General features: G+C 37.7%; 5 protein-coding genes across 7 annotated transcripts; 3 read left to right on the top strand and 2 right to left on the bottom strand.

The window, feature by feature from the left end:
* Positions 1-2234: 2234 nt before the first annotated feature.
* Positions 2235-4368, bottom strand: LOC101899399 (myotubularin-related protein 2). Its single transcript, XM_005177780.4, has 2 exons — positions 2743-4368; positions 2235-2673 (listed from the first exon to the last, which is right to left on the bottom strand). Exons 1-2 carry the CDS (start codon positions 4295-4297, stop codon positions 2351-2353), a joined length of 1878 nt encoding a protein of 625 aa, XP_005177837.2. The 5' UTR covers positions 4298-4368; the 3' UTR covers positions 2235-2350.
* A 2611-nt stretch (positions 4369-6979) lies between these two features.
* Positions 6980-12609, top strand: LOC101899219 (phosphoribosylformylglycinamidine synthase). Its single transcript, XM_005177779.4, has 8 exons — positions 6980-7151; positions 7254-7423; positions 7499-7715; positions 8269-9188; positions 9256-9596; positions 9657-9871; positions 9934-11731; positions 11795-12609. Exons 3-8 carry the CDS (start codon positions 7638-7640, stop codon positions 12487-12489), a joined length of 4047 nt encoding a protein of 1348 aa, XP_005177836.2. The 5' UTR covers positions 6980-7151; positions 7254-7423; positions 7499-7637; the 3' UTR covers positions 12490-12609.
* LOC101899051 (FAST kinase domain-containing protein 1, mitochondrial) lies at positions 12535-16104 on the bottom strand. 3 transcript variants are annotated; one of them, XM_005177778.4, is made up of 9 exons: positions 15586-16049; positions 14234-15537; positions 14024-14172; positions 13687-13966; positions 13482-13632; positions 13300-13423; positions 13089-13198; positions 12941-13023; positions 12535-12884 (listed from the first exon to the last, which is right to left on the bottom strand). In XM_005177778.4, the coding sequence occupies exons 1-9, from the start codon at positions 15928-15930 to the stop codon at positions 12677-12679; spliced, it is 2754 nt and encodes a 917-aa protein (XP_005177835.3). In that variant the 5' UTR covers positions 15931-16049; the 3' UTR covers positions 12535-12676. The 3 variants fall into 3 exon arrangements, 2 of the variants coding, with proteins under 2 accessions (XP_005177835.3, XP_011290174.2); XM_011291872.3 differs by having other exon boundaries at positions 14234-15521; positions 15586-15727; XR_009342737.1 differs by lacking the exons at positions 12535-12884; positions 12941-13023 and having other exon boundaries at positions 13475-13632; positions 15586-16104.
* A 267-nt stretch (positions 16105-16371) lies between these two features.
* On the top strand, positions 16372-22996 carry LOC101901294 (nuclear pore complex protein Nup214). Its single transcript, XM_011291871.3, has 11 exons — positions 16372-16554; positions 16654-16792; positions 16870-17057; positions 17113-18156; positions 18225-18498; positions 18559-18827; positions 18886-19067; positions 19133-19489; positions 19545-20846; positions 20913-22805; positions 22864-22996. Exons 1-11 carry the CDS (start codon positions 16519-16521, stop codon positions 22886-22888), a joined length of 5709 nt encoding a protein of 1902 aa, XP_011290173.2. The 5' UTR covers positions 16372-16518; the 3' UTR covers positions 22889-22996.
* A 189-nt stretch (positions 22997-23185) lies between these two features.
* On the top strand, positions 23186-24670 carry LOC105261463 (uncharacterized). The gene has a single exon (XM_011291870.3). The coding sequence runs from the start codon at positions 23409-23411 to the stop codon at positions 24621-24623; it is 1215 nt and encodes a 404-aa protein (XP_011290172.2). The 5' UTR covers positions 23186-23408; the 3' UTR covers positions 24624-24670.
* The last annotated feature ends 2722 nt before the right edge of the window (positions 24671-27392 follow it).

Raw genomic sequence — 27392 nt, 5'->3', positions numbered from 1 at the left:
GATGTTTTACGGGGGCGATTGATTTTTGAAAATGAATGTCTTTTAGAAGGAGTTATTCAAGAAAATAAGGAAGAGATTTGAGAAACCACTTTTGTCTCTTAGCCCATGAAAAACAATTCTTAAAAAAGTGCTGGTTTTCGGACTTTGCCAAAATTTCCTTAGAAAGTCCAAAGTTTCCTTTACAGGTTTGTTGATCCTTGAAAAGGCATTCTTTACTAGCCTACATTATTTTATCCGAATTCATCATCATTATTTCATCCGAATTCGCTAAAGTCGTCAAAACGTCGAATATAGGGAGGTATCGTTATATAAGGGGCTATACGAAGACGAGGACCTGCATACGCGATTTTTTGTTGTAGGCTGAAGTACCCGTTACGAATTTCAAATACGAAATTTAAAACAATTCCGGCGAAAAATGTCATTAAAGTCATCAAAATACCGAATAATGGGAGGTACCGTTATATGGGGGCTATACGAAGACGTGGACCTGCATAGATAATTTTTTTGTCATAGGCTGTACTATCCATTACGAACTTCGACTATGAAATTTGAAATACCTCCAGTCGCTAAAATCATCAAAATACCGAATATAGGGAGGTATTGATATATGGGGCCTATACAAAGATGTGAACCTGCATAGGCGATTTTTTGTTGTAGGCTGTACTACCCATTACGAATTTCAAATACTAAATTTGAAACAATTCCGGCAAAGAGTGTCGCTAAAATCATCAAAATATCGAATATCGGAAGGTATCGTTATATGGGAGCTATGCAAAGATGTGGACCTGCAAAAACAATTTTTGTCATATGTTGTAGTATCCATTACGAACTTCAATTGCGAAATTTGAAACAATTCCGGCTAGAAGTTTCACTAAAATCACCAAAATACCGAATATTGGGAGGTATCATTATATGGGGGCTATACGAAGACGTGGACCTGCATAGACAGTTGTCGGTCATAGGTTGCAGTACCCATTACGAACTTCAACTACGAAGTTTGAAACAATTTCGATAAAAAAAGTCGCTAAAATCATCAAAATACCGAATATTGGAAGGCACTGTTATATGGGTGCTATATGAAGATGTGGACCTGCATAGGCAATTTTCAATCATAGGCTGTAGGACCCATAATGAATTTCAAATACGATATTTCAAACAATTACGGTGAATAATGCCCCTAAAATCATAAAAATGCCGAATATTGGGTGGTACCGTTTTATTAAAACGTGGACTGACATGACCCATTTACGAACTTAACCTGCCTACTGGTAAAATACACATGTGTGCAAAATTTCTGCCGTTCATCTCAATTCGTTCCATAGATAGATAGAAATAGATAAAAATATCCGCCAAATCATCATCAAATATCCAAATCAACGGCCACACTATTTACTACATGAACTGCGGAGATGAGAACACAGCCGATAGTGAAGGTCGAGGGGCACATCGAGAACCACTACCTACCCGAAAATCCCTGGGGTCACATTCGACAACATGTTCAAGTCGTCCGCGCAAGCCAAAGTTTTCTGCGATAAATTGAAGAGCAGGAACATTGTATCCAAGGGGCTAGCCGCAACCACGTGGGCGCGGATAAGGAAACCTTGTTTATCTCTTATAAAGCGATAGGTCGGTCTGTGTTTAGCTATGTGGTCTGCGAATTCAAGTGCAACGCAGTGGAAAAAGTATTCAGATCTGTTAGAATGCCGCCCTGAGAACTGCAGCAGGGTGCCTCCTCATGACTCCCGTGGACCATTTACATGAGGAGACGAAGGTTCTTCCCTTATGTCAGCATGCTTTCGTTGCAGTACCTGCTTGGGTGTTATCATGGGAGTCATCCTAACGACCATATGGTGGACAGAACACCCCCACCCAGGCGAGTCAGGAAGAACCTGCATGATCTAGAGAGACAGATCCAGCGATATAAAAAATCCTCTATATCATGCAGCCTTTCAACCGGGTCTGAATAGCATTCATACTGATGCAGTCACAGACGTAGCTAACAATTACAGTATGAATGCCAAAAAAAAATTCTCTAAATACTCCAAATGTGTTGCTATGTTGATCCTTAAAAAAATAGAAAATCCATGATTTTGGCCTTGAAAAAATTGTCTTATGGCTTTGTTCTGTTCCAGAAACATCCTTCTTCTGCTAAAACTCAAATCAACTTTTTCTATATTGAGTTTTTATTTTCGAAAAATACTTAATTATACATATGTATATATGCTCACACGCGAAAAAAAAAAGAATATAAATATATCTAAAAAATTCTAATAAAAAAGAAGGCATTATCTCTAAATTTCCAACAAATTACAAGAAAAAAATAATAATAATAATCATAAAATTCCCCTATCTAATGCATTGGAGAAGCCAGGCGAGATGCCGCCTGTGTGGTCTGGCGCATATTGGCCTTCAGACGTTTCTCGGTGACCTGTTTTACCAACTGTTCCTGCATGGTCAACAGTTCCCTTGTGCGATTATAGATTTTATTTTGTGGTCGCATACTGGGATTCCAGCGGCAATAGAGTCCCTTCCATATCTTGACAATACGCATGCTTGCAATGGGACGCAACACAGTTTGGGCACCCTGTGTAAACGAGGGATACAACGGATTCAAATATTGATCCACCGACGAGTTGATGTAGGTCCATAGCGATATTGTTTTGTGTTTAAGATCTGTATCGAACAAAACAAAGTAGCCATTAGAATATTTTAATTCAAATAACAATCATCAACAAAACTCACCTTCCTGCACCCTATCATATTCCGTATTGCCGAGGAATGTACCAAAACGACACGAATACAAATGATCGATAATGGTTATAAGGAAATGTTCATTAAATTCAAAAGCATTGGGATATTGTTGGGACACCTGCCAAACACAATCAATGAATTGCAAAAAGACCGGCGAGCGATCGGCATCGGAATGACGATTGTCTCCATGGCCAATACGTTGCTGGAATTTATGGCCAAATGAAAGCCATTCCTTTTCGATGAGTACCTCCAATCCCCGCAAAGTCCTGTAATATGGATCCAACAGCAACATGGCCAGGGCAGTCAATTGGGCGGTACGATCCCAACCATCCGAACAATGGACCACCACGGAAGTACTCATTGTCTCTACCTTGTCAACAATGCGTACCGCACCGGCCAATATACATTTGATGTGTTTCAACCACAGGCTGTTATCAATGGATGACAACCATTTCGAATCATCAATGGTGGGGTAGCATACCTCTTTTACTTTCCTCAAGCTTTCCCTCATCACATGGATATTATGAATATCCAAAAAGTGAATTTCAACATTTTTATATGCCTCCTCCGATTCGTAGCCTCCACCCTTGGCCTTATTAGCAATGGCATTGGCACTGGGCCGGGCATCCATGATGGCCAACTTGTCCGATTGGGCATTTGCCTCCATAATATAATTCAAATATTGTTCATCGTCGGCACTGCGTTTGCCACCCACTCCCACCAAAGGTTGGGAACACCTGGTAATCGTGGCCTGAGAGCGGGGATGCATCCACGACAGAACGGGCAAACGACAGCGTGACCTAAACTGAGCCACCCGCCTCAAGAAATCATCTGATGCCTGTTTTGGTACTGCCCACACGGCTGGGTAACTATCGCATACCGTATAATTTTCATTAATCTTCGTAGCTCTCCACATATCATTGGGCACACCCAAACGCCTTAGCTCTGCCAATGGCTCATACACATTCCAACCATTTTCTCCAGCCGCGGAGCTGCCAATGGCTGCTGCATGGGCAAAAGCAAACAACTTGCCACTGTAGGACAAGGGAAAGGCATACGACTGCAACTTTTCAAATACTGTACGACGGGAATGATTCTGTTGCTTATGGGCAAAACGTAAATTTCTCATATCCTTGCAAAATATCTCAATACCATATGAATTTTCGCCTCGCGAGGAGGCTCCACCGATTTTCTCCACACGAGCAATAACGCCCAACGGTATGTCCACAACCACAGGCGGTTCATGATCTCTGAGCGGCAATGAACGGAAATACAAACGATAATTGGTTATTGTCAGTGCCCCATAGGCTGGACCCCGGTACGGACAGACATAGGTAACATCATTCTTTTGGTCTTGATCTTCTTCACCCTCCAAATAGGTAAAGGGCGTGTCTTTTGATGACCCAGTCTCGTTGCCATGTTTGGAGCCTATCGAACTGGATTTTGAATCTGTGTCCAGTGAATTTGTGCTGGCATTTTTCGATGTAGTTTTATCCGGTAAATTGTTACTAGTTTCCTGAAGATCCTTCCTGTCCATTCTGTCCATTGTCACCAAGTCAGCAATGACGCTTCCGACGACGACGACACTGCATAAAAAACTCAAACGATATCACCGATAAATCGAAAGCGCGTTATCGAAATGAAAAAGAAGGGACATAAGAAAAGTGGAAATAAAGATGTAGAATCAAAACAGAAAGGCCGATTGATATAGAGTTGCATAGATCGAAACGACAACTAAGATTAGGGGTCTAAAGATACAAAAACAGACTCGAGAAAAAAATAAAACAATTATGACGCTCCTACTAAATTATTGTGTGAGCCTACGATTGTATTTACCCAATGAAAAATGCAAATTATTTTTATTAAAATCTGCAGTACAAAATGCTTAAGAAAAAAATAGGTGTAAAGATTGATATTGGTCCGAGACTAATAAGCTTGAATGGAGTAAGTAAATTCAATTTTAAACGTAGCTCCTGGTATTTTCTTAAACTCTCATAAAACCAGGTAATTATTCAGATGCATAGAAATATAACAACTATTTATATAAAAAATGGTTAAAAACGCACCTTCCTCACTGGCCACCTCATTTCTCCTTGTGTTGATTGGATTCTGATATAAATCAGCATTGAGACTAACAACTCGTATTTCACACAAACCACATTTTTATATTAAATTATTTTTGAAACACTTTGATGCGAAGAAACACAAATCGACTCTTCTGGCAAAATTCAGAAACCACACAGAAAACTCTATCTATCACACGCACAGAGCAATTCCATAGAGGCTGGACTTCCAGCGGAAAATATTTTTGAGATAATTTTTTTTATCCGATTATTATTTATAAAATTAAAAATAAAAATCTTCATATTAAAATCACATTGGGCAATGAATGACACTTTTCTCATTCTTTTCTTTCCCGCAACCGTACTCATGATAAACGAACGAGCAACATCAATTGGAATCTTATTGGAGAAATGAAAAATAACGTTTTTCCAACAAATGACATTTAAAAAATGGCAATAATTTTACAATTTCATTTTTAAACTTTAACAATTGGATTATAATTCAAACATTTCCCGATAAATAAAAAACGAATTTTAATTATTTAAATAAAATTATCAAACACTAACGAGATCCCCGATGCACAGCAGATAGCTTTTAATATAAATGACAAGTGTACGACTATCTGGCTCACGAACTTATAAACTTATTCTCGTAAGTAAAGCAACAACATAAATGACAATCTTTTTGGAGGGAAACAACGAATTACTTTTAACATCCACTTTATTTCACATTTATATAATTAAAGGCGATCAAATTGATGATAATTTATTATTTTATCGATAATTAACAACACAATTGTTTCATAAATTAATTTTTTTAACTCCACAGAGACCGCGGCACAACCGATAGCCGTTAATATAAATGACAAGTATTCGGTCATCTCGCTCACGAACACACACGCATAAACTTATTCTCATAAGCGAAGCAACAACATAAATGACAATCTTTTTGGAGGGAAACAAGAATACAACTTTTTGCAACAAATAACTATCGAAACCGAATTTACTTTACAATCATATTTGTAACCGCGATCAAATTTATGATATTTCACAATTTTCCCGTTAATTAATAATGTACTTATGGCTCAAATTAAACTATTTACTGCCATAAAGATCGAGGCACAACCGGCCCATATTAAAACAAACGACAACTAAAGAAGGAAACAGTTAGGAGAAAAAGTGTTGTCAATACATCACATCAGAAGAATGACAGCTAAGGGAAGTAACAAAAGGCTATAATATTTTTTTGGCTTAAAACCACCTAACATTTGTAATAATTATTTATTTTCCAGATTATTAACAATAAAAGGTGTGTCTAGTTACTTTTCCTGCATGAATTGTCCAGCAACTTCTTTCTGAGAGAGTGAGGTAGTTTTATTCTCTTTTGCAAGGAAAATGCGAAAAGTTAACAGACGGTATTCCTGCAGAAGCTTGCAACTAATCAGCTGATTTGTCAAAACAAACCAATTTGTCCCCATTCAAAGAATTAAAAGAAGGGAAGCACAAATTTTACAAATTAAAAGGAAATTAGCAATAAACTAAAAATATGTGCAATAAAAGAAAGAAAGTAGATTTGATCTGTTCCCCGGAATTCTTTTAAACTTGTTGCTAATGGTGTTTGTTTGAAAATTTTGGAAATAGTCTTTTATTTTCTTATAAGAAAAATATTTTTAATTTGAAAGCAGAAAAAGGTAAACAAACAATAGAAAACATCTGATTGAATGTCCATGAATGAGAAGAAGAAGAGTTGCAAGTGATTGCAAGAAGAAATTTGTCCAGCAAGAATTTGCAAACTCTCACTGAAACAACTGTCAAAATTTCTCTCTCCAACCGCTCTCTTTTGCAGAACTTTTGGGTTAACAGACGACTTCCAGTAACAATTGTTACAAATTTTAGGGTAACCAGACACACCTATATAATTATGGTATTTTAATATTTTGAGTTAAAAGGTCTTTTTATTAGATCTTTACACAGATACCAGAAAGAATAAATACCAAAATATTTCATACTGGCAACACTTGTTATTTATTTCCATGCAATAATTGTCCCCCAGTGTAAATGGGGCCTATGGCCCCCACAGAAAAAAAGAGAGCGCGAGAGAGAGAGAGTTTTTCCAGCATAAATGCTCTTGAGCACCACTATGAAAGAGGGGGAACAAGTTAATTCAAAAAGCAGCAAGCATAGCACGTGTAGGCCGGCAAATTGGTGTGCGGTAGTTTTGGATCTTATATCGTAAAATTAAATTAATTTTATTGATTTTAATCAAATAAAAGTCATCGACATGATCTGTTTCCTTTGATTGGGATGTTTTGTATTGAAAAACAAAGTCAAGTTAAGGTATTTATGGCGGATTAAAAAAGTATTTGTATATTCTTATCATTTGGCAAATTGATAATAACAACAATTATAATAACATGTTTAATTTTACATTACATATAGCCTTGTTTGTGCATCTTCAATCGGTAGTCTATTCCTCCTCGGATGCAAATAATAAATAAAGTATTTACGTCTGTAAAACACTGATAACCCCCAGCAAGGAATCGTAGAGGAAGCCCAGTAACAAGTAAGCAGCGTAGAACGTACAGACAGACAGACAGACAAACCTGTTCGTAAGTACTATACATACATATATAATTACAAAACATACATATGCTTAGCTTTGTTTTTGAAATTTGTATCGCCAGACTGTGTAGGTTACTTGCCATCGATCCATATTCCATCGAATTAAATCAACAGTTGGTAGGCGACTGCTGCGGAGTGTTGACGATTCAAATTTGATTGCATTTATTACATACTAATCTATTGGAGAAGCAAGACCGTATAATGGCCATAATTCGTTTTTTTACAACCGAGGCCTGTGATGAGGTCCATCGTCTGAAGTTGTTGAAACTACTGAAAGCGGTGAGTAAATTATGTAAATTATATACATGCATGTTTGCATCTGTGTATTTAAAGGAAGATATCTAATCAACACTTTTGAAGAACATATTAAGCATTGGTGTTATATAATAGTCTGAGATTCAATTTTCTTTTGGAATGAGACATGTTTTTGTCGCATCATATCAAATTGATTTATTGTGTCGCCAAGGTGTATTTAAGAGCCATGTGAAGCTGGCACTGAATATTTTTTTTTCACTGGGGGACTAAACCTAGGTATTTATTGTATTGAAGAGATTTAATAATTTTATTTTGTGAGTTAAAAATATAAAAAAAGTTATTTTTAATTCAAATTAAATTTTATTTTTTTCAATCAAAAGAATTTTTTGAATTTTTCCGGTATTAAAAAGCCATGTGAAGCTGGAACTGAATATTTTTTTTTTAAATATTTTTTTAAAGATTTAATAATTTTATTTTGTGAGTATATTTAATTTTTGGTTGAATCTGAAATTTAAATTAATTAAAAAAGATATTTTTAATTTAAATTATAATTTTCATTTTTTTTTTCAATTAACAGAATTTTTCGAACGTTAATTCCGTGCAAGTGGAAAAATGCTATCACGTGGAAACAACCACATCTCTGGGTGAAAAATCCAAAAATTTACTTAAATGGTTGCTGAAGCATCCTCAGGGCGAAGAAAAGAGTTTATGCGAAGCATCCCAGCTGCCCAAGGAGAACAAGGAAACTGTTCTAATAGAAATTGGACCACGTTTTAATTTCTCTACACCATTTTCAACGAACTGCGTTAATATTTGTCAAAATGTGGGTCTGGATGAAGTCACTCGGCTAGAAGCCTCCGATCGTTATTTGATCGGCTTTACCGGTGCCCAACCAAATGTTGAACAATTAGTTGAATTACTCAGTGATCGTATGACCGAATGTCGTTACACCAAGGATAACTTGCCGGTCAACAGTTTTAACGAACAGTTGCCACATTCGCAAGAATCTTGGTATAAAGTACCGGTTTTGGCACAGGGCCGCAAAGCGCTGGAGGAAGTTAATGCTAAGCTCGGTCTGGCTTTTGGTGATTGGGATTTGGATTATTATACGAATCTTTTCAAGAATATTCTCGGCAGAGATCCAACCACAGTCGAGTTGTTCGATTGTGCCCAAAGTAATAGTGAACATTCGCGTCATTGGTTTTTCCGCGGTAAAATGATTGTTGATGGTGTGGAACAACCACAGTCGTTGATACGCATGATAATGCATACACAGAATAACTCGAATCAAAATAACACCATTAAGTTCAGTGACAACAGCAGTGCCATTCGAGGCTTTAAACATGTGACGGTGCGACCTCAATGTTTTGATGGACCCGGTCCCATGTCATTGGTAACGGTCGATAATGATTTAATTTTCACCGCTGAAACGCATAACATGCCAACTGCTGTGGCACCTTTTAGCGGCGCCACCACTGGCACTGGTGGTCGTTTGAGGTATTGCGATTTCTATCTTCATACTTTGAATCTGCTTGTTTTAATGTGTTTCTTTATTTATTTCCAGAGATGTTCAAGGTGTTGGCAGAGGTGGTATACCAATTGCCGGTACGGCTGGTTATTGTGTTGGCTGTTTGAACATTCCAGGATTTTCCCAACCCTATGAGAATGCCACCTACGAGTACCCATCCTCGTTTGCCAAACCTCTCAAAGTCTTGATCGAAGCAAGTAATGGGGCCTCAGACTATGGCAACAAATTCGGTGAACCAGTCATCACGGGTTTCGTTAACTCCTATGGCCTAACTAATGCCCAGGGCGAGCGGGATGAGTATGTAAAACCAATCATGTTTAGTGGTGGCATGGGTACCATGGAATCTAGCATGCGTCAGAAATATGATCCCAAAAAAGGTAAGACAAATTTAATAATTTTTAAATTGGTTTGCTAAATTTTGATTTGGAAATTTTTAGGCATGCTCCTGGCAAAGATTGGTGGTCCAGTTTATCGCATTGGTGTGGGCGGTGGTGCTGCTAGCTCCGTTGAGGTACAAGGTTCCAATGACTCTTCGCTGGATTTTAATGCCGTGCAACGAGGTGATGCCGAAATGGAAAATAAACTAAATCGTGTTGTGAGGGCCTGTATTGAAATGGGCGAAAATAATCCCATTATTGCCATACACGATCAGGTTGGTTGGCTGGAAATATGGTATATTTATTTAAGTTTATAACAAATATATGTCTTTTGCAGGGTGCTGGCGGCAATGGCAATGTTTTAAAAGAATTGGTTGAGCCTGGTTTTGCTGGCGCCGTCATCTTTTCCAAAGAATTCCAACTTGGTGATCCCACAATTAATGCCCTGGAACTCTGGGGTGCTGAGTACCAAGAAAACGATGCAATTCTATGCAAATTTGAGGATCGTTCCCTCTTGGAGAGTATATGTAAAAGAGAACGTTGCCACATCAGTTTTGTGGGTGTTGTGACGGGAGATGGTCGTGTTACTCTAATTGAAAGTGATGCTGATTTTGAAAAGGTGCTCAATGAAAACTTTGATCGTACACAGTTGGGACCTGTGCCATTTGACCTGGAATTGAAACATGTCTTGGGTGATATGCCCAAACGGGAATATCAATTACAACGTATTACCAATAATTTGGCTCCATTACAGTTTGACAAGAATTTCGACGTGGCCAAGAGCTTGGAATTGGTTCTAAGTTTGGTATCTGTGGGCAGTAAACGTTATCTGACCAACAAGGTTGATCGTTGTGTGACCGGTTTAATTGCCCAACAACAATGTGTGGGACCATTGCACACGCCATTGGCTGATTTTGGTTTGGTGACGGTGTCGCATTTTAGCAAGGAAGGTATTGCAACGTCGTTGGGTACCCAACCCATTAAGGGATTGTTGGATGCGGGGGCCATGGCTCGCATGAGTGTGGCGGAGGCCCTGTCGAATTTAGTTTTTGTAAAGATTACAGAGTTGGCTGATGTTAAGTGTTCCGGAAATTGGATGTGGGCTGCAAAATTGCCCGGCGAGGGAGCTCGTATGTTTGATGCCTGTAAGGAAATGTGCAGCATTATGAAAGAACTGAGAATTGCTGTTGATGGTGGCAAAGATTCTCTTTCCATGGCAGCGAAGGTGAGACGCCAAACAGTTAAATCACCTGGTACATTGGTTATTTCCACTTACGCCCCTTGCCCCGACGTTAGTGTCAAGGTAACACCAGACATTAAGGGACCTGCTGAGGGAAAGGATACTGTCTTGCTTTGGATCAATATTGAAAATAAATTCCGTTTGGGTGGCAGTGCTCTGGCCCAGGCCTATGGTCAACAGGGCAATGAGTGCCCTAATTTGTTGAACTCTCAAATTTTGGTAAATGCCTTTAATGTTACCCAAGAATTGCTGGGCGAGGGAAAATTATTGGCCGGCCATGATATCAGTGAAGGTGGCCTGTTTGTTTGTGTACTTGAAATGGCATTTGCTGGTTTGTCTGGCTTAGATGTGGATCTCACAGATGCTTTGAGCCGTATATCATTGGAAAATGTTGATTCATCAGCGAAAACACACCCAGAACTGGCTGTACTCTATGCTGAAGAATGTGGCTGGGTGTTGGAAGTTGAGACAAAACATGCATCGGAAGTTCAACAGAGGTTCAGTGGGCTAAATGTTCCAAATTATTTAATTGGTCAACCCAAGGCCTTTGGTTTGGATAAGACCATTAAAGTGACGGCAAATGGAAAAACGTTGATTAAAAACACCGTAAGGACATTGTTCCAACAATGGGAACGTATTAGCTTTGAATTGGAAAAGCTGCAGGCAAATGCCGACTGTGCCATTGAGGAGTTCAATACGTTGGAATATCGTACGGGTCCCAAATATGAGTGTCCCGTAGATTTGTCTTCGGAATTGGTCTTGCAACGAGCCGCCAAAACGGTGACTGTTGCTGTGCTCCGCGAAGAGGGGGTGAACAGTGATCGTGAAATGATTGCTACCCTGATGAAAGCTAATTTTGATGTCCACGATGTAACCATGTCGGATTTGTTGAGTGGTAAGTTTGGAAGATGATGTTTATTTGGGATTAGAATTTTTTGAATTGATTTTTTACTTTCAGGCAAAACAACATTGGATCGCTATCGTGGTCTCGTTTTCCCCGGTGGTTTCAGTTATGCTGATACCTTGGGTTCGGCCAAGGGTTGGGCAGCAAACATTATGTTCAGCGACCTGTTGGCTCCACAATTTTCAGCATTTAAAAAACGCCAAGAAACCTTCTCTTTGGGCATTTGCAATGGTTGTCAATTGATGAGTTTAATTGGTTGGGTGGGAACCAGCAATGATACCTCCAAACAAGAAGTCATATCCAAACCAGATGTGGCCCTGTTGCACAATAAATCGGAACGCTTTGAGTGTCGTTGGTCCAGTGTGCGCGTGGCCAACAGTAAGGCCATGATGTTAAGTAAACTCCAGGGTTCCGTATTGGGTTGTTGGGTGGCCCATGGAGAAGGCCGCTTCTCATTCCGTGAAACTGGCATATTAAACAACTTGAAACAACAAAAATGTGTTGCTCTGCATTATGTTGATGATGATGGTAAGGCTACAGAAACGTATCCCATGAATCCAAATGGCAGTACCGAGGGCATAGCTGGTCTGTGTTCGGAAGATGGTCGTCATTTGGCCTTGATGCCACATCCAGAACGTTGTCATGCCATGTATCAATGGCCATATGTTTCACCTGGTTTCAATGTCAAGAGCCAAGCCAGTCCATGGCAGGTTATGTTCAACACGGCCTACGAATGGTGTACAAGTTAGAGTGATGCTGCCGAAGCGACGCTGTACTGACAGTCAACAAAGAAACACTTTTTTGTACAATATATTTTTTTCTTTTGCTCTCAGCTATCATAACAATAAAAAACATTATCTTTACCTATACATTTAAACAACAACATAAGAATTAACTAAGATTATGGAAATAATTTAGACAACATATTTTTTGTTTTCAATTTGATATTTGCAATAGGCATTTCAGATATTTCGTCTTGGCCCCCGGTGCATTCATGTATTTTGAGTTCCAGTCATGTTCGTTGATGTGCAACACCTTGTAGCCCATCATTTCTAAATGTTTGATTTTCAGGGAATCTGGGCCGCGTAAGGCATTCAAGTCATTTGCACAAAAAGAATCCAGTTTAAGCAACAATATTGCAACTCTAGAAAATAGAATTTGATAATGAAATGAAATCTATTAATAATTGATGGATCTTACTTGGTTATGCGATCCAACATGGTGGTCTCAGCCGGTGCTTGTAGGGGTGTTCTGTTTTTATCGAAATTTATCACAAAATCAATCTGAAGAAAGAAAGAAATTATTTTTTATATTTTTAATGGCTATAAACATCCCATTCTTAACCCACCTGATAACCATAGGGTGTTGTATGATTACAGCGGAAATAGGATTCATCCTTAAGTACAGTTGTTAGGAGATTTTTGACATCACTATTGAAAGGGGTCTCGACAAAAGGTCCTGAAAGAATGCAAATACGTTTTTCAAAGGTCAAATAAACGAACAAAGTTCTAGCTAACACTTCTACAAAAATGATTTTTATAGTCGTTTGATGGACTTACTTTTGCTCATTTGTGCTTCAATGAAATTCTGCTGGAACCATGGAACATTTGCTTCGGGAAAATCCAGACAAACACTGCGGTTAAGTTGCATTACAATATTAAGTACTCTCTCCGGATATGTGGCCTGTGAAAAAAAAATATTTTTTTAATTATAGTTTTTAAAACCTCCATTTACCACTTACCTTGGAGTAACACATTTGTATTTCATCCTCCACACGTTGTATAAATTTCACACAAAACACTTTATTGATTAGTTCTTCGGGTATTGTTTTGTAATAGCACAGGGCCAGGCAGGCCTGTACCAATGACAAGCCGCTCATGTAGTTGAAATCTCTACAAAAGAATTTGATTATCATTCAATTTAACTTAAACCAAAAGCCTCCTCACCTTAGCAATATAAAACCAGCATATTCCAGCGATTCGTAGGACTCTGGTGTATAGCCCAGATTATAGGCACATGATAATAACTTCTCCACTGTCTCCCCCAATATGTGTTCATAGTGATTTTGTACATATTTAAACATGACTTCTAATACTTCAGGTACAATGTAATTGGTTGCCAGGAAATTATACGACATATCTCTCATGATACGAGAATTCAAATCTTCACATTGGATTTCTTTGTATTTCTGCAGGGTTTTATGATACACCACACTGTTTTGAAGGGCTGCAGCGAAAGGGGGGAATATATGTGAAATGTCTGCGTATTGTATCATTCACTTACTTTTTCTATTGCTTAACATGCGTACCAGGGCATTGAGATCGCTTGTGTTCAATTGATTGTCTGCCAATACCCTATCTGCACAGCTTGTCAAAACGCTGTCTATGGTGGCCAGCTGCATGTTGGCCAGTTGTGGTGTTTGATATCGGTACCTAAAATAGAGAAGAGCATAAATGTTAGCAAAGAACACAAAATTTAATTCCACAAACTTACCTCATTTCCAGGGATATTCTTAGACCCCTACTGATCAAAAAACAGTCTGCCACTGTAAACTGATCGGCCATATTTATGATCTTTGACAATATAATATTTGGATATTTCTTCCAACTATACGGCGTATGACCATAGGCCAGCACAAATGAAGCTAGACGAGCAAATATATAAGGAATCCGTCCCGACACATCATGTTCTATGGCCCTCATACACATTTGTGAGAGTTTCTTTTCCAAAGCCATATGTCTATAAGTTCCACCCAAATTGTTATTGAAATTCATATAACGATGACAGTGTTTTAGGAAACTTGTATGCGTCTCATTATCTGGCACAGCATTCAGTTCATTTAGCACACCATTCCAGTAGGCATTACATACTTTTGTATCGGATATTTTCAATGATCTTAGAATTGAAAATAGAAATCCAGTTGCATTTGTCTGTTTCCAACTGTCGGCGGATGCCAAAAGGGCCTTGAAGGCATTGGTAAGGGTATCCCGTTTATTGGGCTGTGAAAAGGGTACATAACATGCCAAGGTTTCGGGGGACATGTGAGTGGCCAAAAGCTCCTCCAATGCCAGTGATAAAGGTTCTTGTAAACAGGCTGGTTCCATGTGATATTGATATATACGGCTAATTATTTTCAAATCATTGGCATCCAATTGGTTTATGGCCGGCTTAATGGTTAGCAAAAGATCTCTGATTAAATCCATGTGTCTGTTGGACCAAACTGCCATATTTAACATATTCAATATTTTTATTATTGTCTTTGGTTTGGCGGCGGAGATTTCTCCATTGTCAATAAGTGTCTTAACACGTTGCTTAAACACTGACATCAGCCCATCATCAATGAGTGGTTGTAAATTGAGCATAATTATAGCTATCATGCGAGCCTCATCGTCAGTACAGAATTGGTTCACATGGGCATGAAGATGTCTTATGAAATTTGCACACAGCATTGGTGTGAAAAAGTTGCGTCCCGCATTAATACCCACAATGAGTCGTGACAGGGCCGGCAGACCGACCACATCTGAATTTTCTACACAATTCAGGGCTCTCGTCAGCAATTCTTGCAACAATGGATGTGAATTCTCCTCCCCCATTTTGCGTATATACAAATAGCAAGTACTTATTTCATTGACGTTCAATTGCTCGACATACTGCATCAAAAGTGGCTCAATTTTATCCAATATACTTCTGTGATTGTCCACATCATTCAGTCTTCTAAACATCCACAGTAATACAATGGTTTGGACCACATGCTCCTTTTGCATTTGTCCCAGTGAAGCTTCTGAAACGTTTAACAACTATATTGGATTGTAAGATATGTTGGGTAAAGTAATTGCACCATTTACCTGTTCGGATGTTTCACAGGCATTTAACTTTTTTATTATATCATCCTCCTCGTTGTACATCATCATCTGTTTAAAATTTAGATTTTGTGAAAGAATATCATCATCTTCGTGGTTTACGGCTTCCTCCTTCGGAACATATTTGTCTTGCTGTTCCCTGCTGGAACTAAGGAATCGTTGTGTCGCACACAAGCTGTTTTTAGGTAAGCAAAGATCCTTTTGAAGTGTGGCCACCATACCGCCTCCAAGAACGTGGCTTCGCATCTCATTTAACATTCTCAGCTGTTGTCTCCGCCATAGATATGTAATGACTTTAATTTGTTGCTTTGCCCACTGGCCGGAGTACATTGTTCCTTCCTATCTTTAATTCAGCAAATTCCGAAAAATTGCGCCTTAAATCCTTTGTTTTTTTTTTTTTTTTTTTGCTTGTTTGGCCCCCCAATAGGTGTGTTGTTTTGTTTGTGTGATGACAAACCAAACGTCAAACAAATATGTAAGTTGGTAAGAGCGCATCGACACAGCTGCTGGGACAATGAACTGTTAAACCAATTTTGGAATTGCAAATGTTGAATGAAAAAATAATTGAATTTGTAAAAATTGTTGAAAAACACGAATTATAATAACGTCCGAATGACGTAGTATAAGAAAACATATAAAAATCTACTTATATTTGAAAAAAACATTTAAAATTTTTTTTGACATATCAATGCTCCCAAGCGTTGATGCATCTACCTGTATTCTTCTGCCATGGTAGAACCGAAAACATAAGTTATCATTTTTTGGTGATTAGCAGACAACGCCGTTTGTGCATGCTGAGGGGAAATTGCGAACATTTGCGCAAAGTTAATTATTTAATTATTTCTTTCTTTTGTTAGTAGTTTGTAAAAAAAATATTTGTGAAAGTAAAAAAGTATATTTAAGAAAAATTTGAACAACATGGCTCAAAATGCACCGGCTTCAGTAGATGTGCAGGTAAAACTTACAATAGGCTAGTACCGCGGTATGGCGTGCTTCCTTGTTTCATTATTTTAAGGCTACGTTTTAAAAACATATTTTCTTTCATTTCTTCAGGATATACAATTTAAATTACATGGAAAATTTCCAGTTTTTCCCGAAGGCAAAGAATTGAAAAGCCTAGTTAGTCTATTGGCGGTATCGTCCACCAAGGGTCTGTTGTTTGCCGGCAATCCGAATGCCAAGGAACTAAAAGGTAGGAGGGGAAAGTGGGGACAGTACACAATACAAAATAAATAAACACAAACAAATGCAAAACATTTTTATTTGTAGTTACAAAATTAAAGGACATTATCGATTACAAGGCCAATGGCAAAGATCTTCCCGTGCGTGTTATACCCTTGCAGGGCGAACCCAAGGCAATGGCTTGCAGTTGTGACGGTTCAATGTTGGCTGTTAATTACATGCAAAATAATACCGGATTTTTGCAAATATATCAGGTTGACTGTTTCTTGACGCCGGTAAGAAACCATAGACCCATTAAATGTCCAATAACTGATCATTTTTTATTTAAAGAACGTAAATGCTATTTACAATGTCCCCGTGGCTCCCGAGAGTTATGTCTTTGCTCTGCAACTCCTGTGGAATCCCGTTATTGCGAATAACATTGCTTTGGTCTTAAGCGATGGTTCAGTAACCATGTTTACTCTGAATCCAGGTGGCAATTATGACAAAGTGACTTTGGGCAAAGAAAATCAAGTTAAATCGGGCTGTTGGTCACCCAAGGGAAAGCAAATAGTTTTTGGATTTTCCGATGGTAAATTACAACAATTTAAACCCAACCTACAGCCTGCTCGTGCCATTCCCTGTCCTCCAGGAATACATCCTGGACCGTTTGATTGTATTGCTGTCCATTGGCTGTCTACATTTCAATTTGCTGTAATATTTCTACAAAAAGGCGAAGATGTGTGCCCCTCACTCTTTATTGTGAATGCACCGAAAGCAGGAAATCCAACCTATATCAATTATTATGACATCTGTTATAGTGCTCCGGGACCACGAACTCAACAGCTAACATTTAATCACATATCACAGTGGAATTTATTACTTGTTTCCTCAGCCAATGGCGTAGAAGTTGGTATTTTGGGCACCAAAGAGACTGGAGAAAATCCCACTTGGATCCAATATACTCTTTTAGATGAAGCTCGCATAGAAATGCCTTTAACGGAGTCAAAAGATGAAACATTTCCCATGGGCTTTGTTTTCGATACGGCCTCATCGCATCAAACAAAAATGGGAGAACAAATGTTACCTGTAATGCCTATGATACATGTTCTTTCCACACATGGGCATTTGGTGTCGTTTAATTTTTTGAACTTATCACCCAATGCTGTGGGAGTTTGTTCTCCACCACCGCCATTAAATGATACATCGGGAGATTTTAAACCTTTACATGAAACTTTGTCCGGTGGAGCCAGCGAACCAAGTGAACAAAAGACACAGGGTCGTGAAAAAACAAGTGGAGGAAATACAATGGCTGCACCACAAACTGGCGGAACTGGTTTTGGTGACATGACCTTCACGTTGGGCTCAAACATGGTCACATCTACGCCAGCCATAGTAAGTGTCTTGCCTTTAGGAGTGTAAATGAAGAAACTAATTTAAATATTTCAAATCTTTTATTTTAGAAAGACAAGCCTGTGCCCATGTTTGGAGGACTGGCAAATGCTTCATCCAAACCAGGTGGCATAGGAATGGGTTTTGGAGCTCAATCAACAACAATTAAAACAAGTACATCTACCGCACCAATTGCCACAGGAGGAATGACTTTTGGTACGGGCAGCACCACCACTTTTATGCCACAACAGACGACCTCATCTTTAGCACCTAAAAGTGGTTTTGGAACACAAGCAGCTGTACCCAGTTTTGGTGCTTCCGCAGGGAGTCAAAGTGGTTTTGGAGGTATGCCAAAGTTATAAATTTAGTTAATTACATTTCATACAATTTTTTTTTTCTTCTTAGTTGCGGCAGCTGAAAAAACGTCACTTCCAGCTGCCACAGATAAAAATATACCTAAAAGTGAGGCGAACCAACCTTTGTATACGGTTCCGCCCACCTTTAAGGCACCTCAAGCTGTCCAATCTAACAAACCTACAACGCCTGTGGCAAAAGTCAATATGAAAGTTGGCGAAATAGATGATGTAGTTAAGCAGATGATAGCAATTCAAATCGAGGCATTTGACCTGGAGATAAAGCAGATACAAACACAAACCCATAAGCTAATGGAAAATGTACGAACGCGTTTTTTAATTTTTAATTTTTTAATTTTTTTAATATTTTTTCTCCTAGATTGGTACACCGGACGAAATCAAGTCATATACCAAACAACTAAATGATCTCCAAGAGATTATAGAACAAGCAGACGATCATGAATTCGAACAAGATGTACAAAGTTTGAGGCATTCGATGAATGAATCATATGCTATGTTGGCTGAATGTCGTTCTAAATTGGATATGTACAAAAATCCCAAGTAAGTGCATGAAAATTGACCAAATAATAAAAGTAGTTTTTTTATTAAATTTTAATTTTCCCCAGTCTATCCCGTTTAACCTCCTCATCAACTGCTGATCCCGCAAATCGACGTCAATTGGCAAAATTGCAGGCTTTTATAGCAACAAATCAAACCCAGCTGAATCAGGTTAACTATTTAATTGATGCCCAATGGTCTCAATACCAGGATGTTGTTCGTCGTAATACAAAAAATCAAATGCATATACCTTGTTTGGATGGCATCTATCAACGAATGTCAAAACTAAAAGATCTTCTCGCGCGCCAACGCACCAAGATGAACCATATTAAAAGTAAATTGAAGCAAAAGGGTTTAAACTATAAACCAGGTAGTGATAAGGATGTTACATTAGCTGCTGTTGGGGCGTTAACAAAAAATCAAAGGTAAAATTTTGAAATCACATTTTCAAGCCCTTCTTCATGCATATCTTATTTTCAGTACCATGGAATCTTTGGCTGACTCCATACTATCAATGAGTCTATCACAGGTTGTTTCCCAGTCGCATTCAAAACTTTCAGAAAGTAAATTGAATGCAATACGTAATTTCACCAAGCAACAGCAGCAGATATCAATAATCAGACCAAAAAGACCCGATAGAGTAGGCCTCAAATCCGAAGTGATTTTGGAAACTAAGCTTGAGAGTGAACGCAAACAGAAAGAGAAAGAAATGAAAGAGAAACAGGCTCAGGCTCAGCAACAACAAAAACAGTCCACGCAAATATCTACACAAAAGTCTGTAGCACAGACTAGCATCAAGCAATCCTCCCAGCAAATGCCGCCACAAAATGTACAGCAGCAGCAAAATCAACAGCAACAATCATTCTTAGCCAAACCTACAGCTTCGAAACCCGCCCTTTTGCCCAATATAAGCCAGCCATCACCGTTTATAACTCCCAATCCTGCCACCTCAAGCACTCTATCATTTGGCAGTCAAAGCTCTTTTGTAAAGACGTCAACGGGTCTCTTGAAATCTGATGATGCCCCAAAACTTGCTACCTCAGCGTCATCGCCGTTTTCTGCCTTTGGCGGCACATCATCTGGTGGCGGACTTACATTTGGTCAAACCATAAAAGCTAATCAAAATACTGAAGGAAAAGAAAATAATGTGGCCGCCACGCCAATTTCTTTCTCCGCCAAAGTCATTGGGGGTAATTCCAATCCCAATAATAAGGCGAATATAGGAGGAGGAGGGGTCTTAACTTCCGGCGCCGATAATAGTTTAACTAATCAAGGTTTTGCTTCGTTCTCCACCGCTAAACCAGCCAATTTGACAACGGAAACGAAAAATGCCTCAAATGGTTCTAAAAAACCGGAGGACCAAAAAGAAGGTTTTAGTTTTGGTAGCCTGTCTTCTGCAAATCTCCCTGTATCTGCAACCGCTACTCCAACAGCTTTTGGTGGATTTGGGGCAAAGTCCACAACTACGACCGCAACAACACCTGCCACTCAAGCTGTTTCTTCAGCCCCTTCGGGAGGTTTGTTTTCCTCGTCAACATTTGGTTCTGGTCTGTCATTGACAACCACCCCCAAACCATTTGCAACTTTATCATCTGAATCCTCACCGACACCATTCGGTGGTTCCAATACTCCATTTAGCTTTAGTGGGTTGCCTTCGGGAGCAGCAACTGCAAATACAACTACTAAAACTACTGAGGCCAGCGCCAAATCCGAAGAAACAAAAACATCTGCTACGCAGCAACAGGTATCCTCCGCCAGCGACACAACAACAACAACGACTGGGTAAGAATAAATAATTTTTGTTTACCGATCAACCATTTTTACTTTTTCTTTTTCTGTAAAATCTAGTTTTACATTTGGAGGTCTTGCTTTAGGCAACACAGGCTCTAAAGCTCTTACTACAACCACACCGAGTACTAGTTCAGCTCCACCAAATGTTACGATCACCTCATCAGGCTTGCCAACGTCTAGTGCTGCACCTAAGGCCACCACATCAACCACTTCCACAACACCGGCTGATTCCTTATTCGGGTCTTTGAATATTTGCAAACCTGAGGCAAAACCATCCGACGCCTCAAAGGGACAGGCCAATATTTTTTCAGGGTTTGCCACATCATCTTCGGCAGCAACTTCATCCACATTTACCTTTGCTACAAACAGTGCGCCAACTGATGGAGGCAAATCCACCCCCGCTTCATCATCTCAAACTCCAGTTTTTGGTACAAATAGTACAACAACCGGAAATCTATTTGGCAAACCAACTTCTACAACCGACACGACATCGTCTACAGCTGCAACCACAACAATTTCAGCGGTTTCCTCGACAGCCACAACCACTTCAACAGGAGCAACTGGATTTTCATTCGCTTCTTCCGTAGATCAAAAACCTGCAGATGTACCATTATTTGGTGCTCTCTCCGTTTCGTCCTCTGCTTCTGCAACAACTACAACAAACACTGCTGCCACAACGACTGGACCATCTACCACAGCTGGTAACATTTTTGGAACTACCGGTGCTTCATCAATATTTGCCCAAGCTGCAGCAGCGACATCGACTGTGGCAACTTCTAATACAACATCCACGCCAATATTTGGCGGCGCTGTTGCTGCTAATGCTGGTACTTCTAGTACCCCATTGTTCGGCTCCACAGCACAAGCCAGCACAACTGCTTCAACACCAAGCACTGGCTCTATTTTTGGAGGTAGTGCAAAGGCAGCAGAACCAACAACAGGCGGTAGTATTTTTGGTGGTATACCAAAACCGGATCAATCTGTTTTCGGCAGTTCAGCAACAGCCTCTGCTGCACCAACACCTGGATTATTTGCCGCAGCTGCAGCTGCGACCAAGCCAACAGGTACAACGGGAGGTAGTATATTTGGTGGCAACACAACAACAGGAGCTTTTGGGGCTCCAGCAGCTGGAGGGGGTTCTATTTTTGGAGGTGCAGCCACAACTACGAGCCCATTTGGTTCAGCGGCTAACACGGCTGGTTCAATATTTGGTGGTGCGGCCGCTGCAAAGCCTGCCGAAGGAGGAAACATATTTGGATCTCCCACTCAGCAATCGGCGTCAAGTGGTGGTTCTATTTTCGGTAAGAGTACTTTCGGCCAAACAGCTGCAGCAGCACCGGCAGCAGCTTCCCCTGGTAGTATATTTGGTGGTGGTGGTGCAGCTCAACCTTCATCAGCCGGACCCTTTGGGGCACCTTCTGGCGGATCAATATTTGGAGGCGCAGGAAATGCTGCAAATAGCCCGGCATCCGGTGGTTCAATATTTGGAGGAGGGAATACAACTTCTGCTCCAGCCTTTGGATCAGCTACAGCTTCATCAGGCTTTGGCTCATTTTCACAAACATCAAATGCACCAGCCTTTGGTTCACCCAATGCTGGTGGTGCTGGCGGCTTTGGTGCCAGTAATACAGGCTTTGGTTCACCCCAACAATCGGCATTTGCCAAACCTGTATTTGGTGGACCTCCAACCTTCGGCAGCCCACCAGCATTCGGTGCTCAACCTACATTTGGAGGCGCTCCTACTTTTGGCAGTCCCAAAGCTGGATTTGGTTCATTTGCAGCTGCTGCGACGACATCGCCCACCACCACAGGTTTTGGTGCGGCAGCCAATACTGGAGTTTCAAAGGGTAATATATTTGAAACATTGGGCTCAACTGATACCGGCTTATCATTTGGCAATTTGGCTCAGTCTACACAGCCTCCAAATCAACAAAAACCAGCATTTGGAGGGTAAGTCATGACGAATTTTTTTAATAATCCAAAAGCTAATTTTAACTTTACTTTCCAGATCATCATTCATGAGTTATCGTTAATTTAAGTGTACATGTGAAATCGTTGGAAAAAAGTACTTGTTATTTTTTTGGTATGTAATCAGGATGTTATATTTAAGGAGGAATAAACATTTCATCTCTAACATCAAATTGTGTATTGTTGATTCATATTTGCACTTTAAAAATGAAAATAACGGTTCGCTCCCTAATAGATGTAGTTACAAAGAAGTGATATATAAGCATTCTGGTGTTATAGAACGGGGTATCATTCCTTTATGAATTGCATTGACAGAGAGAAAGAAGAAACACAAATAAATACACATGCATTTATTCACCAAATGGATCTAGGGATCTCAGTTGTGACGGCGTTCTTTTTTAAGTCGAAAGGCTTTGCGATATGGGTTAATTCTACATGCATACACACATTCACAGGATTCTTTCTTTGTTGTTGATAAAGAGAGAAATACGGACGGGTGTTAATAAGTCCAGCCGGTGAAAACCATATGGGATATTAAGGATACTCGTTTTACAAAACAGTGGCAGCTTTATCCCATCACTTAGTATGCCTGGATTTCAGGATTCCCTCCAACAGCAAGGCCGATTGAATACTCTAGATGTAATGCAGGAATATTTTGCCAAATTAAATCCCATAGCAGAGCGTATATACCATGATATAAATGACACCAAAGTGAACTATGGTAAATTATGGGATAGTCTCAACTATCATGAACAGACGGATATTATAAACGACACGCTCATCAAGCCGGAAATTTCATTGCACTATTTTGATAGCTTTACTACACCCCAGTCGAATTCTAGCAAAAGTCATGCATCAACCGATTCCTTGGCCGCCATAGTCTTGAATGACTTCAGTGCACACAAAGATAATGGTGGTGGCAGAGACTGCAAAGACATAGTTCCACTGAACAAACAATTTGATGCCAAATATAATAAAAACGAAGGATATGGGTTTGATGGTCGCGATTTAAGGACATTTGCCATACAAACGGTAGCAATGAAAGTGATTCAAGACGATAATATTGGCAGCTTTCGTGATGAGTACTCGCGACCATTTAGTTATCGCACCAAGTCACAAATAAATTTACATCTGTTTTCGGGGGATCTTTCGGATTCATGGCATACTGGAAATCATCAGCAGCTCTCATTGTTCCCAGGCAGCAAGGATACCAAACAAGAACCGTTGGATGCTGAGTCCAAAAAGACTCTGCTAAATTATCAGCGACTACAGTGTGAACTAAAGAAAAGTTTAAATCAGAATCTACAAAAATCACGGCTAAATGATGTCCACCAAAAAAGTGGTGGTGGTGGTGTTGTCAAACCGAGCAGTATTACCAGCCCCTGCATGGATATTCTGAAAAATCGCAAAAGTAGTAATAATATCGAATCTCCGAACAGCAGCAGTGTTGACAGTGAAAAGCAAGCCAGCAATACCAACAAGTTAAAACCAAATAAATCGAATTCTTCTTCAATAATACAGGTATTTTTAAACTCAAATAATAGTTCGGCCCCACCATCGGCCAGCATTGTTAATTATGCTGTCTACACTGATAGTTTTTTGGATGGCGAGGAGAAAACTAATTTAATGCAGAATTGTGGTAGGGGTCAATTTTTATTGTCGGCCTCATCCTCATCTACAGCCACCTCTGAAGATGATGAGTATGATGGCCGAACTGATGATAAGGCATTGGACTCGGAAGAAGTTTATCTTTTGGATAGGGATATACGCAAGGGATTTGATTTTCTAAATAATTGGTAATTCTTTTTAAAGCTAAAATGGTATACTTTATTGGATTTTTTTTTTTTTTTCTTTAAAAAAATGACATGTTTTCTTCGATATCTAACATTTTTTTCAAAACACGAAAATCTTAAATATTTTTACAAAAGTGGTAAATTTGTCATAACAAATTTTAAAACTACCATAAAAGTTTTAGACATTTTATGTAAAAAATATAACTTTTTATTAAATATTTTCATAAAATTTTGTATCTATATTCAAGATTTGAACCTTTTTTTGATTTTTTTTTAAATAATGTTTTATGCAAAAATTGAATTTTTTTATAAAAAATTAAATTTTTTATATAAAAAATAATTATGAAAATATTTAATTTTTTATAAAATATATAAAAATTTTTTATAATAATATTAATTTTTTTTTATAAAAATAATTCAATTTTACATTAATTTTTTTTCTATAAAAAAATAAATTTTAAAAGAAATTTAATATTTTTTATTAAAAAATATTTCTTAAATTTTTTTATGAAAAAAAATCATAAAAACATTTAAAATTTTTATAAAATAATTATTTTTTTCAAATTTTTAAACTTTTTGTGCAAATAAAAACAATATTTAAAACAAATTCAATTTTTAAAAGAAATTTAATAAAAAAATATTTTTATTAAAAAATATTTGTTATAATTTTTTTATGAAAAAAAGTTATTAGAACCTTTAATATTCTTTATTTAAAAAAATATTTTTTTTCGAATTTTTAAACTTTTTGTGCAAATAAAACAAATTAATTTCTAAAAGAAGTTTAATATTTTTTTTATTAAAAAATATTTTTTATAATTTTTTTTCTGAAAAAAGTTATTAAAACCTTTTATAGTCATTATAGAATAATTCATTTTTTTTTCCAAATGTTGTGCAAATAAAATTAATATAAAATTACTGCTTTTTTAAAATTTAATATTTTTTAAAATTTTTTTATAAATTCTTGTTTTTTCATAAAAAAATAATATTTTTCATAAAATGATAAAAATTTTGAAATTTTTGTGTAAAATGAATTTGTTAAATTTTGCAAATCTCTACTTTTTTGTTTTGCAAATCTCTACTTTTTCTATTTTTTTGTAGAAAGAGTTTCAGAATTTAAAAACAATATTTAAAAACCTTAAAATTTTTAAAAGAAAATTATTATTTTCTTTTTTTTGAAAATTATTTTTATAAAAAATTTTAAGACTTGTCATTTTTTTTTTTTTTTTTTTTGTTAAAAATATTTATTTTTTTCGTTAAAACTCCATTTTTAATTTCCGAACATGCCAGTCTAATTGCAAAAATATAGAAGTTTTTGTTTGTCTTTTCGGGGAATTTCTAATCTATTGGTGTTTAATATGTATTTAATTGAAATACACCTTGACGATGGCCCCTGCCAGCTCTCTTATTCATAAGAACCAGTTAAGCAGTATAACGAAAAAAAAAAACTTAATTTTAATCCAAAATGGACATTATATACAGTTCCCACTACAATCTGCAGCATTTTATAACTTTCTTATATAAATTCTTTGTCATTTTATATAGTCATATATTTTGGATAATATACAAATTACAAAATAAAAAACAAAAAAACTAAGTAAGGAGACTAACATATTAATAGACTGATTATAACACATTTAACACGGATAAATTAAGCAAAATAAATAAAATATACGTGTGAAAAAACGGCATCTATTGATTTACAAATCATAATATTTCCTAACACATAAAACTAATATCCAAACACTTTTGTAGTGCTAACTAGAAATGTAGTTTTAAGAGCTTTGTATCAACTATTGTATGAGAAAAATAAAACAATATAAATATACATATATTAAATAATAAATATATTGGCTTTGTATTTTGTTCAGCAGGATTTTTCTTACATTGATTCAAAATGCAACAAAAATTAGTCAACTGTAATTGACCATAAATAGTCTTGGCTTAAATAATGTCTCAATAAGGTTTCCCAGTTAATGTGTCAAGGGTTTTGCAATAGCCAAATGCAAACAAATATAGAATTACAAAAATAAATTCTTTTGTGGGAAGTGTGGCAGAAAGGCAAAACCGTCTAACATAGAAGACTGTAACAAAGACGTAATATACAAGCAGATGCGCAATTTTCATTTTTTCGTCTCTTTTTTAGCATTTGTTTGGGTGGGTGTCTATATTTGGGGAACGCATAAATTTAGCCAATTGTTTGAATTGGACTATCTACCTTTGTTGCTGCGAAATTAAATCATTTATGTATGTGTGTGTCGTCTGTATGGCATCAGTGTATTGTCATTGTAAAGCATAAGAGAGGGAAAATGTCCATTCTATTAAGATCTAATAGGAAAACAATTTACTGTCCATAAGACGAGTTTATGGTTGTGCACATTTGTTCAACAGGTTACATTTATTCTCAGACTAAATATCCTAAGCGTGTTACATTTAATGATTTTTAATTTATTTTAGTTAAAGGATCTTCTATTCATAGAAGAACTTTTGAAAATATTTATCCCTTACAAATTTATTTTAATCATTGAAGTGTCAAAGAAATTGAAGACAGAACAGGAGCTGTTTAAATGCCTGAAATACTCCTGAGATTTAGTCAGAATGTCCACCGGATCTATTGAAGATGGTGATTACCCTGCTGATAACAAATGTTTACTTAGCCAGTGATACACTCAATTAAGTGATACATTTAATTATCTGCAGGCAACCTTCGATAAACGGTATATACCCTCCACCATACATAGTATGCTATATTTAGTTTTGTCATTCCGATTGGAACTCA

Source organism: Musca domestica, unplaced genomic scaffold, assembly GCF_030504385.1.
Source record: "Musca domestica strain aabys unplaced genomic scaffold, Musca_domestica.polishedcontigs.V.1.1 32, whole genome shotgun sequence".
Taxonomy (NCBI): domain Eukaryota; kingdom Metazoa; phylum Arthropoda; class Insecta; order Diptera; family Muscidae; genus Musca; species Musca domestica.
This window is presented reverse-complemented; position numbering and strand designations above follow the sequence as displayed.